Source organism: Meleagris gallopavo, chromosome 21 (assembly GCF_905368555.1).
Source record: "Meleagris gallopavo chromosome 21, MGAL_WU_HG_1.1, whole genome shotgun sequence".
Taxonomy (NCBI): Eukaryota; Metazoa; Chordata; class Aves; order Galliformes; family Phasianidae; genus Meleagris; species Meleagris gallopavo.
This window is the reverse complement of record NC_139424.1, coordinates 6,694,136-6,706,828: the sequence shown is the minus strand read 5'-3', so window position 1 is coordinate 6,706,828 and position 12,693 is coordinate 6,694,136. Positions and strand designations below refer to the sequence as shown.

At 37.0% G+C, this 12,693-nt stretch overlaps 3 protein-coding genes across 7 annotated transcripts in view; 1 reads left to right on the top strand and 2 right to left on the bottom strand.

Annotated features, from left to right (window-relative positions):
- The window catches only part of LOC109370682 (uncharacterized), a 54,636-nt gene extending 52,467 nt beyond the window's left edge, over positions 1-2,169 (bottom strand). For both annotated transcript variants that reach the window (XM_085240831.1, XM_085240832.1), the window contains exons 1-2: positions 1,129-2,169; positions 134-224 (exon numbers count right to left, since the gene is read on the bottom strand). In XM_085240831.1, the coding sequence (XP_085096957.1) occupies positions 134-151 (18 nt within the window). In that variant the 5' untranslated portion in view covers positions 152-224; positions 1,129-2,169. The remainder of the gene's footprint in view (positions 1-133; positions 225-1,128) is intronic.
- Positions 1-6,374, top strand: part of LOC146543032 (LHFPL tetraspan subfamily member 7 protein-like) — a 55,804-nt gene extending 49,430 nt beyond the window's left edge. The window contains exon 3 of one of the 2 annotated variants that reach the window (XM_085240830.1): positions 3,396-6,374. In XM_085240830.1, coding sequence (XP_085096956.1) covers positions 3,396-3,622 — 227 coding nt within the window. In that variant the 3' untranslated portion in view covers positions 3,623-6,374. The remainder of the gene's footprint in view (positions 1-3,395) is intronic. The other variant, XM_085240829.1, reaches the window with a different exon arrangement.
- A 1,767-nt stretch (positions 6,375-8,141) lies between these two features.
- Positions 8,142-12,025, bottom strand: SPATA22 (spermatogenesis associated 22). Of its 3 annotated transcripts, none has more exons than XM_085240810.1 (8): positions 11,983-12,025; positions 11,507-11,629; positions 10,777-10,831; positions 10,535-10,627; positions 9,804-10,158; positions 9,365-9,494; positions 8,737-8,834; positions 8,142-8,333 (listed from the first exon to the last, which is right to left on the bottom strand). In XM_085240810.1, the coding sequence occupies exons 1-8, from the start codon at positions 12,023-12,025 to the stop codon at positions 8,142-8,144; spliced, it is 1,089 nt and encodes a 362-aa protein (XP_085096936.1). The 3 variants fall into 3 exon arrangements, with proteins under 3 accessions (XP_085096936.1, XP_085096937.1, XP_085096938.1); XM_085240811.1 differs by having other exon boundaries at positions 9,804-10,137; positions 10,547-10,627; XM_085240812.1 differs by having other exon boundaries at positions 11,549-11,629.
- Positions 12,026-12,693: the final 668 nt, after the last annotated feature.

The window sequence follows — 12,693 nt, the reverse complement described above, 5'->3', positions numbered from 1 at the left end:
CTGCCAGAGGAGAACTGCCAGTTGCCATCTGACTGTAGGACACCAGTGAAGTAAAGATGAGAGAAGAAGAGGGTGAGACTGGAACTCTTTGTCAGGGCAGAAGATAAAAAAGTAGATATTAAAAGTGACTTACAGTTGAATTGATGCACATGGACTTGACTATGAACTGCCTTGCATTCAGCAGTGGCTGTGAGTTAACTGGTGAGATCTCAGCTGGCGGTGTCCTAGCAATAACAAATACCACATATCAGATACTAAAACAGCAATTAAAAGTGCATGTTTTTAGCATGACACAGTAGATTATGGGATATGAGTGTCAACAGTCTGAGGAGCCAAACGATCAGTCAAGCCACGTTAAAAAAAGCAATCCAACTCTCCGTTTTACCAGCAAGGCTGCTCTAAACTCCATGTGCTTCTTGCTGCAGAAACGGCCCCAATATGTTGTCTTGCTTTCTCATCATCTTTTGTGACAGTGAGATTACACTACACATCACAGTAATACAAACTTACTGCCGTATTCTGACACCTTTTAAAGGGTTGTTTGTTGCTGGAAAATCGTGCAGAGGTATAAGTGCTCTATGAGTAGCCTAAATGAAACCCCACTGCTTCTTTGTGTGTTCTCCCAGCTTACTGCACTGCTGATGGACAGCACTATTAAGCCGTCATTAGCACCACATCTGAAAGCTTGGCTTCTGCTGATAATAACAGGCTATTCAATATCTGGAGCCTTTGCAAGAAAGAGGGCACCTAAATGAGAATAATGAGGTCATTCGGTGACATGCCTGAGGATATGAAACCACGGGTAACTTTTTAGTCCCTTTGATACGTGAACACATTACATTCAACTGTGACAGATTATTTCTAGCATTCAAAACAAAACAAAACAAAACAAAACAAAGCTTCTTCCATTAAATCATACTATAAACCATGAGTACCAAGTGGTAATCAAAACACTGGCATTGCTGTAAAGCACAACCTTCAAAATATTAATTCAGTGTAACCCAACCAAAAAGAAAACATTCATATGGACAGATACAAGAAGTAGAGCAAGGGGTTGAGATACTATCAGAAAATAGCTAAGTTTAACAGCACAGTTTGAAGGGATTTGATGGTAAGAAGATTGCTTACAATTGTGCATAACAACTTGGAGCTGAATGAGATGTTTGGACTATTTTGACTTTGAAAAGATGAATCAACTGAAATAACTCAAATGTTATTTTCAGACCTGCTTCTTGCTTAGAGAATGGAGCTACAGCCCACGTAGGTCTGAGGACTGACTGGTTTAGCCCGTAGCTCTGCTCAGAGGCTTAACACTCAAACTTTACAATACCAGGAGGAACATTCTTCCTTTTCTGTTTATTCTCCAACGTGGCTTTTTCCATTTCTCTCCATAGAAGTGGTGCTCTTGGAGTTTTCCTGGGTGTGCAAGAGTCATACAACTGTCAGGCTCTGCTGCTGAGCAAAGGAAGCATGCTGGCCCTCAGCTGTTCTTTCTTCTTTTGGGAAAAGAAAGCTCAGTAATCTTTGCTAGACAAAATGTTCCTGCATGGCTAGTTTAGTCCGATACGTGTGCAGTTAAGGTAGATCTGGATCATACCATATAGTCTTTTGCATTTAGCTTCAGTTTCTGTATGCAGAGAAACACAGCTGCTGAGAATTGTGCTGTGCTCTGCTCAGGTGCTCCCTGGTGTACTGCAGGTGCTGTGTGTGCTGGGGAGGACCTTGCATGTAGAATAGTCAGCTTCTGCACCTTAAGCCTGGAAAGAGGGGAAGGCCACAGCGTTCTTTCCTTGTGAACCTCTGAGAACTTAACATTCTCAAAGGCTTAAAGGGAAAGAGCGGTGATGGGAAGAAGTGTGGGTGAACACCTTGCTCTCAGAGAGCTCCACTTACCAGCAGGCAGTTTCCCTTTGTACCTTTCCCTGAGTTACCCTGGAGGAAAACAGACGTGCAAGTTTGCTTCTGTTCCAGTTTCTCTCCTTTGAATTTCTGTTTTCTTGGTCTTATTATTTCCTGTGTTTTTTGTCTGGTTTTTGTTTTTTGTTTTGTTTTGTTTTACAAGGGATTAACTATTAACTCAGTCACTACCATCATTCTTGAGTCTAACAATTCACCCGGAATTTGAATAAATGTGGGAATAAGGACTGCCTCATAATATCTGATGCATAAAATAAAGCTTTCTAAAAGTAGGCTGTAGATTATAAATACAGCACTAATTCAATAGCAAAACCAAACCAAACCCCCATAAAATTAAAAATATATCTATTTCTCAGTGTTCTTTCCAACAAGAGCTACATAGAGGGGCTGGGGAGACACAGCTCTTCATATCAGCCTACCTCAGCACCTCTTGACTTGCAAGGTGGACAAAAACAAACTCTGAGTACCGTATCTGCTGTACTTTAGTGTATCTGCATCATAGGCATCACCTGTACCTTGGGCAGTCCTATTTTCAAAGCAGGAAAAATAGTTCTGCTCTTTATTAATTGCACAATATACATTTAAACATAACACACATTCATTAAAGACTAAAATCTGTGAAGTTCTATTAAAAGCTAACAGACAATCCAGACAGAGTAATTGCAGGAGGCAAGTCTGGCTTTCAAACATCAGGAGGCAGCTTAAGCTTTCACTGTATTTTAGACCTATTTCCTCATTATACACTGGATTAATCTGCTGGTGAATTTGGCTTGAAGGAGATTTCCTCCAACTCTGTGCCTTTCTACTGAAACTTCACATTCCTACAGCATATCTTTATCCCGTGTTTTTAGTCCCTGAGCTGTCAAATGAGATAATAAGGCAACCTTCAGCCTTAATTTTTAAAAAAATCAAAAGCCAAATAAAGCCAAATAAAAGGACAGATTATGTTGCATTATATTGTATTATATATTGAGTTCACAGTGCTGAGAATAATGACAAAGTGTTACATTATCAGAACATTATCAGCAGAATCTGCAAAACTACATTGAATCTCTTTAACTGAATGTTGTTACTTGGCAGAACAAAGTCATTGTTTGTCTCATGCCCAAAAAATGCTATTGAGAAGAAAATGAAGCAGCTTTGCAGTCTGCAAGTTTAGAAACTCTTCTCTGGATTCCACTACATCTGAATCATCTCACTTTTTAAATGGCTGTATGATGTGCACCACAGCATTCCAGACATTATGTAATGAACAACAGTTCTCATGCAAAAAAATCCCAGTGCTAACTCACTGCTACGTTATGACACCACTGTCCATCAGAGATAATTATGAAAAATGTTCTAACAATCAGGAGTATCTTTAAGCTGTAACTTTTCCCACTGCTTTTAATGTTATGCATTTGCCTTTCTAAAACAAAGAATTCTTTCAAAGGAATTAAAAGCTCTGTAGTAACAGTGGTTTCTTTTCTCCCCTCCAGTGTTCATAATGGCTTCGGGGCTTTTGGTTTACCCTTTTGGTTTCAACTCTGCTACTGTGAAGAGATTCTGTGAGAATTCAGACATCTACTATGCAGGAGACTGCCAGATTGGATGGGGGTATATGCTGGCAATTGTGGGGGTCATGTTGTCTGTCTTTTTACCATTCTTTGCAAAATATGCACCAAAAGAGCACATATCTCCGACTCCAATACCTACAATTTTATAGTATTTTATTACTGTTTAAGAACAGAACATTCCTGTCTACGGGCAATGGGCAGCAGTTATTATAGCACTTCCATTTAGCTGTATTGCTAAAGAGAAAAAGAAAAAGAAAAAAAAAAAAGAAGAAAAAAAAAAAAAAAAGGAGATGGGGAGAGAAGGTCAGATTCACAAAGACCAAAAGTGCATTGATAGTCTTCCGTACACACGAGTAGCGAACGCTCTGGAATTAAACTAAGATAATCAGCAGCCTTTGTACTGCTCCATCACAGCGGCGTCACGCCTTAGGAAAAGTTGATATCTGTTTATCCTCAGAACATCTGTCTACCTCCCAGACTGTTTCTTTTGTGTCTCAAAACCTTAAGACTTTTAAAAGTTTCAATCCACTTTTTATATATTATTAAATGTGAAAGCTTTTATGAATCCAATAATTTTAAAACCAATAACAATATTTTGTTATAATTATTTTGGTTAATTAAAAAAAAAAAAGCCTACTAGTAGCCATGGCCTACAATTAAGCCTGATAACTAAAAGAAGTGTATACCAGAAAATTTTTCTTTTTAACCTCTATGTATTAGTAGTACCTCCATATTGTCAGTTGTCAGGACACATTCATTCTGATCTAATCCTCAAGATTTATAGTCATGTTCATGAAGATAACACAGAGAGAGTTGTAACTGCTTCCAAAGGCTCATGAAGATATAACAGGTTAAGAAAAATACTTTTTTTTTCTCCATGTTTCTTCAATGCTCATTTTAAGTGGGATTTTGCAGAATGATTTGAACTATGAAACTGCAGATTTGTTGTTGCAGCTCTTTAAGGCAGTAAACAACAATCTCTGCTTCCAAAAGCGTGTGCCCTATGGCCCTTATGTGTAATGGCAACACAAGGCAGAAGTAACCAGATTCTAACATATCCAATCCTTTTAAGATCCTGCTAACATACTTTTACATGGGAAGTGTTACTGCATAGTACTAAGAAGAATCTGATTCCATGCCAGAAGTAGCACATGGCCATAGATCCTGGGCTCGTGTGTGCAATTCATCTAACCTCCTCAGTAGCATTGGATTCATTACTATCAAAGATAGAAATAAGTGCACTTGATTCCTTAAGGAAGGGAAACATTGGGTTCTAAGCTCCCCCCACTGTTCTGTGTTTCATTTAAAATAATTTGAATTCTAATATTTTATTTTCTATTATTTATTAACAAGCACATAGATTATATTTAATTCAGAGCTGTATGTCTCAGTTTGCATTTTGGCACAACCTAAGTGATCAAGTTCATTACTCTTCATTTATCTGAGCCCAACTAATTCCAGAAATTAGTGCTGTTTTTATGTTGGTTTTTTTTTTTTAATGGAAAGTGTACATGAAGGAACAGACAGAGACATGTTGAGGATGTATAAGAAAATGCAAACAGATAGAACAATCACTGTGTAATTTTAATATGTCAAAGACTTCTAAGTCTGGTTTACATTCCTCACGCTTCTGAACTTCAATGGACTGTTGCATTGTTTTCCAAAATATTTCCAATAACGATCTGTTGTTACGTTTTCATGCACTCCAAAAGCAAATTCTGCACACAAACTAAGTTTCATCACTTATCTCTGGAAATACAGATTTCACAGTAGAATTAAGGACACTGAGAATTAGAGAAAGAGCATTGTGTGTTTTTGCTCTCAATGGATAAGAGATGACATCCTCTAAATACTTAAAGTAGGTTAAAGGAATGTCAGAATTAAGCAGAATTTCCACCATTTCTGTGTAGTAGCATGCTTTCCAGTAACATCCCTTAAATGAATAGCTAAAATTGACAATTTTTGTAGAGAAGTCAGAAAAGTGAGGAATAATAACCAACAAGTAAAAAGAAAATGATAACCACAAAGTAGAGAGAGACAGAGATGCAGGCTTTTCTTTCCTAACCAACCTGTGCCTTTACTCTAGAACCATTAGACAAGACAGGATCAATATGGTTAAAAAGAATCAACAACTGAAACGTGTGATATGTATAAACTGTATTATGTAGGGTTTTTTCTGTTTTGTGTAATGTTTAAGACTGTCACTTAATGTTCCACTAGAAAAGTGATTTGTTAGTGTGCAAAAAAAAAAAAAAATTGCAAGGACCTAAACATTACAAGTAAAATTTTGTATTTTTCTTAACATCCACACCATACCTGCTAGACACAAACAATTCCTGTCATTGCTTATTAACTTTCACACATGCAGAACTGGAACCTTCATTCAACCACAGAGGCGAGGACTGCAGCACTGTGTGATGTTGGACACACACACACACACACACACACACACACACTCTCACAATTCTGGCCCCAGAGCTCAAACTTCCTTTTATAATTTTAACTTACAGTTTTAATGGAGCTCTACAATTTACAACACTGCTGTACCAAATCTTTTACTTCTTTAAACTCTTTTGTCGTGAGTGCTGTCAGGCTCTATTTCCTTCCTAGAAGCAAACTAATGCCTCCATTTGGAAATTTTGTTAACATTTTACCATATACTAAGGAAATGAAGCATAAGTATAGGACCCCTACAACTGGATAGGCAAAACTTTCCTTTAAACATCCATGCTCAGAACCAGCTTAGCACAGAAGACAGAGATAAGGCAAGGGATTCTTAGCACAGTTAGGAAAGCATATGCTTTAGCTCCTCAACTGACAGCTTTAGTAGGGTGTTGCTAACAATCCATATGCTAACACTGACAGATCACTTTTTAAAATAAAGACTGTCTGCGAGTTGAACTGTGTAAAGCGTTTTCTTGTTAAAAGTCAAACAATTTATGGGATCAGGTTCAAGTTTTATTCTAAATATATAATTTTCTAAGTGTAACTAAAAGCTGTATTTTCCATTAATGTGTTTCTGCATTGACTAGCTGGCTCCTTTTTAGAATATTAACTGTTTTCTGTATTTGACTTGTTGGATACAATATTTCAATTATTTTAAATGTGAAATTTCCAATTGCCAACACTGTATAATAAAAAAATTTGAAAAAAAAATCACTGTTCACTATTTTCTTAATGTCTCTCTCTTTTTTTATTAAAAAAATTTCCAACAGATTTGGTACAAAGTGTTGAAGTAAGGGGAGAAGAAAGTAGAAACAACAGGAATAAGCTGTGAAAGCAAATGTTCGAATGCAAAGACTCAAACATGCATGTGGACCATCCCTCACAGGATGTTCCTATGGCAAAAGCAAAGAAGTTCTGTGTTCAAGTAATTATTTTCCAACTTCCTACGTGTCCTTGAACAATGTTCCTACAGCTTCAGGGTATGCTGCTCGTTTAAACAAGTGTTATAATGATTCACTGTTTTTAAAGAAAAGTATAACTAGATGGTGTAGCAGTGGGAACCATATGAATACCTAATATATACAGCTGTATCCTGTGAAATCTTTCTGCAGTGCCTATTATGTTCCTTTCTAGAAGAGCTTTTACACATGTTGTTGCTATTCAAAGGAAACTGAAGCAGGATACACCATCTTACTTTCTACCAAAGAGCAATTTTAATGAAATTACACAAAGAACTTTGTTGATGTTTGTTAGCTTCTGAACTTTGACCAAACACCCACCACAGTCAACATTCTGAAACGGGTATTGAAGGTATTTCTAATAACTGAAGATAAGAAGCAATGGCAGTGGGAATTAGTTTTGACAATATCCTTTTTCTGAGACACCTGAACTACTGTCAGAGTCAAGCTTGTGTGGCCAAGTATTACAGAACTTAGAAATATAAAATTTCACTCTCAGCAAATTGTTTATATAGGTCTAGACTGATTGCTTGTTGGCATAGAAACAAACCAAAAAGCAACCACACCAAAAGGGGAAAATAATACTTACAGTAGGTAGTACATATAGAAGATAAGAGAAGCATGTGTTTGATCCCCTTAGGAATGCTCAAAACATTTCTGAGAATTCCTCAGGCTTAGGCCATCTCTAAAAAGGAGACACCATTTTCATTCTCGTTAGCCACCTGTGGCTCTGCCTCATTTCTCCTCCTCATGCCTCAATGGAAGAAAGTTTCACTATCAAGTCTTTTCTTCAGTGACTGGGAGAGATAGGAGCCACTAATCAACCCGGTCTGCTGTTAATGATGCATACATTTGGGTAACAGACAAGAGAGATGAGTGGGGCACTCCCTGCAGTTTTCACATGGAAAAGATCCATGGATTTTTTGTTATTATTATTTTTTTTAAATAAAACTCATTGAACAATCCATTCCAAAAAAATAGAATTTGGCTCACTCTAGTTAAGCAGGAACAGTTCATATAAATAAGTTACGTACATATAAACAATTTCAACATTTTAATTCTGAATTTCTCCAGTAAAATCTAATGAACTACATAACAAATGCTGTTACCACACAGATAGCCAGAGAAAACAAACTATGAAAGTGATATGGAAACAAAACGGTGTCCTTAACATCTGTTGGATAACACAGTACTATTTTCAATTATTTAATCACATTTTCAGCATTAGTTTGGGTAAATGAATTTTATACAACCACCTTTACACTTAAATCTCATTCATTGTTTTTACACAGGCTGTCATCTCAACATCTGCAATTTTAACAAATTCTTGGAAAGTGTTTTGTTCTGGAATAGTTGCTGGTCTTACAGAGACACACTTGAAAACATTCCTTTTTGTGTCATAGTTTCCCATGCATCTGAGCACACGACCTCTAATGAGTCTTGGAAGCTCACGATCCTTCAACAAAAGCGCAACAAAGAAAGAAATTCCATCACCTAACATGGAAGCTTTCCAAATATCTGCTTACTGCTTATTAGTTCATTTCTGAAAGCTGTATCAAACACTGAAGGAATTTACTTTTTTTTTTTTTTTTTTTTTTTTTGTGCTATTATCAACAACTTAGGAGCTGAACTGAAAGCCCTACCCTGCATCTTCAATATTTTTGGTGAAACTGAAGTCTGAGGGCGCCTAAATAGCAGCTGCATTATTGCTCTACACCAGTCTGGTACAATAAGGTATAAGCACCCAGTCTTCCTTTTACAACACTATTTTCTGTTTTATCAGAACAATGCATTATTAACTTCTTAAAGGCATTATATGCAGTGATGTCTTTGTTACGTACATACATGGGAATACTTACAATTTCATAAAAAACACAAGGCAGGCTCTCCTTTCCATCTCTCAAAAGAAAATTCTTGGCTCCGTATGCTCCAGATGTGACTGCAGAATCAAGCGTGCCTACAGCATGTAACAAAACCAAGGCATGATGTAAACATCAGAGCTGTACTAAATATGATATCAAGACATCATGACAACATTTCCTTCACAAAAGCACAAAGGTGTATCAATCAGCATCAGTTTCCTGTCACAACCTGCTGACAACCCTGGAAGTTCCAATATGTTATGGGCTTCGCATTCTCTTCTAATAGTAAAACTGGATTTAAAATCTGCATAACTGGAGTGACAAAAATGTCATTGTCATAACAGTCACTGTAAATGGGTTATTCCCTTGTTAACCAGAGCAGAACACAGTTCTGAGTTACACTGATCCTCGTGTGCCAATCAACATTAAACATTACGAATATCTTGGCTGTGTCACAATAATAGTTTGCTGAGATGTCATTACACTGTATTTTTTATTCATCTTAATGTAATGGGTTTAGTCATTTCTGTTGTCTTTTACCACGTTCATTTCTCAGATAACGTCAGTTAGCAAGCCAAGTGAAACCACACTAAGTCACTTTCCATTAGAAGCACCCCATGCTTACCTAAAACTTCAAATAATAGTGGAGTTTTGTAAGTGTATTGGCTCCAGTGCTTCATGCTTTCAATGACTGCAGATATGATTCGCAAAGAATTCCTTTTTTCTTTAAGTTTTAATTGAAATGAAGAAATATCCTTTTGAAGGAAGATAAAAACCTTAGTTAGAGATATGCACTCAAAGACTTCCAAAAGCACGTAGGTGTTCATGTATTATTATATACCCAATATTTAAAGTATTTGTTCAGATTCTGCACATGACCCCCTGCCAATTTATATGATTGTGCTGAGGACTGGAGGCCATTAAAATATGAAAATCTCAGCTCTACATTTTTAGAAACTTAAGGGTTTGTTAAGGCAGCTGGGACTGATAGAAAATTGTGGACAGATGATGTTTCTTTAAAGTTTTCTTCACTGTATCTTCCTATTCTGACTTCATAAGTTTACCTGACTTTTGTTGTCTGGAACGCAATCAAATTGCTTTTCATTCATGCTATTTTGCTGACTATTGCAGTTCAATTTATATGCCAGACCATAATCCTGCAGATTCCTTGATGTAGTGTTAGGTTTCACTGGCCACTGTCCTTTAGTGCAACGCATTTGGCTGGATTCTGTTGTTTTGATATGCTGAGATGAATTAGAGCTATCAGGTATTTTCTGCTGCTGAACAGGTTTCCAATTATTTGAACGGTTCTCAAACTTTTGAGTAGTTCCACTATCAGATATTGAACCTGCTCTGTTACTTGCAGGGGTACACTCATTTCTGTTCCAAATTTTAGTACTGGGAGTCTTCTCTTCTGCCCTGCAGTGTGATGTAAGATAAATTCAGTACCAGTCCTCAAATAAGCAATCACATGTACAAAAGCAGTACGTATTGGTTTAGTTTTAAAAATCTGGTGCCTCTTTAGATTCAAAGAACATACAATTAAATTTATCCATATACAGGGCAGCCATTACACACTTGCTTAAATCCTTCTGAATTAGGTTTAGGTACACTGGAATTGATGTTCCATTTCAGTTCTTTTTGGCTCATAAGCAGAATGTAATTACTAAGGACTGCAGCGATTACCTGGAAATTAAAAGGGTGTTCCTGAATGCCACTAGAATATACAATGAGATGTACTCTCACATAAGAATAAAGTTGGTTAAAGATAATAAAATTTAAAGTTTTTACTAACCTGTAGGCATACAAGTTTCTTCCAGCTTTGACTAAATTAGACTTTAATGCGTTTGGTGATTTCATAGGGGAAGGAGCCATGTGATCATCTGCTCTGTTTTCAAAGATAAGTTAAAAAAAAAAAAAATCAGTGACACAGTAGCAGCTTTATTTTTCAGACAGGCGGATAGTTCATAGTTTGTGAAACAAATTGATAGTGCCCAAATAAAAACAGATCTAGAACAAGTAGTACAACATACATACCCATTGTTTGCTGCATTCTGTAGTTCATCGACTTCTGGGTTTGCAGCTCCCCAGCCTGATTCCCAAAAGACAAGAGATTGAGTATGGATACAAAGGGAAAAGATGGAAAGGTAGCAAGTCTACTTAGAGCTCCCACCCTAACTAATGTTCCACAAATAGTCTCAGGAGGGGGAGGAAGGAAAGGAAAAAAAAGAAGAGAATGTGCTTTTTTTTCTAATATCTGTAATTATAAGGCAAATTCTAGCAAGTAGATTGCTTTTCTAGATACTGCTTTCTTACTAGCACAGACACATTTTTGTTACAAGAAAAATGCAAGAAAAATAATAATGATTGAATACTGCAACACTTTCCAAGTACAATTCGAAGAATAAAAGTTCTCAATTACAAGAAAGACATCTTGTAAGTGTTTCTTCTTGTAATACTGGGCTTGAATTTTGATTGAAATCAACTGAAAACAAAAGGTCAGAAATCCAAGAGACTATTTAAATGCCAGTGCTACTTCATTCTGTAGCACACAAAGCATTGACCTCCCTCTAGGCAGGGAGGAAAAAAGCTCATTGTATAGCACAGAAAGAAACTTCCTGGAGGACATGTTTTAAACAATGGACTTCTCAGAAATAAATATAAAGGATGCATATAGGTCTTGATAAGGACAATATCTCGTTTAATACAAGAATAAAATTAACATTTAATTGGATATATCCATCAAAAATATACACATCTTAATTACCCAATGATGAGGAAGAAGAGTCATGAGTCACAAAACTGGAACCTGGCTCATTCTTAAGAGGATTTGAGGTGAGGGGCTGCCTGGGTCTCTTTTTCTGATTGAAGAGAGGCACAGGCAAACAACCTAAAATTAAAATTCACATGATAACACCACACCAGCACTAGGAGCATATGCACTCTATACTTAAAGTATGTAAATAGCGATTGTCTAACAATTGTTTTATTTACATTACCCATGGAAATTGTAGTTCATAAGCACGTAGCATAGCATAGCCCAGCCCCTCACAAGGCTGAGCCCTTCATCCTGCAAATTAGTCTGTGAGATACATGTATTACTTCATTACCAGCCCCATGCCTCCAAAACTTTACACTGTGCTGTAGTAACATAGAAATCCGTACAAGTCTACTTGGGAAATGGGCTCCAGGATATAAGCACAACAATGAATAAGCTGTAAAGTGCAAAAGAATGGATAATACCTGCTGTGCTGCGGGTTGAAGCATCAGCTGAACTCCTTTTCATGACTGTGCTGTGCTTTAATAGCCAACGCTTTATCGGTTACTCCGTATTCACTGCATGAAAGGTAGGCAAAGGGAAAGTGAGCTAATTAATGCTGTAAACACATTCAAATTACATGCAACTTTACGGCAGTTTGTCTCAATGCTTTGTTTAACCTGTTGCATGCATCACTTCAGACAAACTTAAAACACGTGAGGATTTGTGCTGAATTTAACAGGCTCACAGGGATTCCAAGCAGCATTCAATTAGCAGGTCGGTAGCCCAAAATATTCATCATTGAAGCAAAAGTCACATTCCCTAAGTTCTTGGCATGCAATAATAATACTGAATTTACTGCTGAATTTAAAAGCACACTCAAGTGCATGGAATCAGTTTACTCTTTAATTCTGCAATGCACATTAACTGCACTGTGACAACTGCAGCAGCTCCCAGCTCGTCGCTGCCGCCTGATTTGTAATTAAAATGCACTGCAAGTGCTATAAAGCCTCATGGATGTTAGCAAATAATGCACTTGTAAAATGAAACCTCTCACACCTGATGCTGCAGCCCTTAAAGCCAATTTTTGCATTACGTAAGATTGCTTTTCTGCATGGCTTTATTCTTCTTCCTCTTGAAGGTGAGCAAAGCACAGCCCTGAGCTAAAACATGCAAGGAAAAGTAAAACAAAAAAG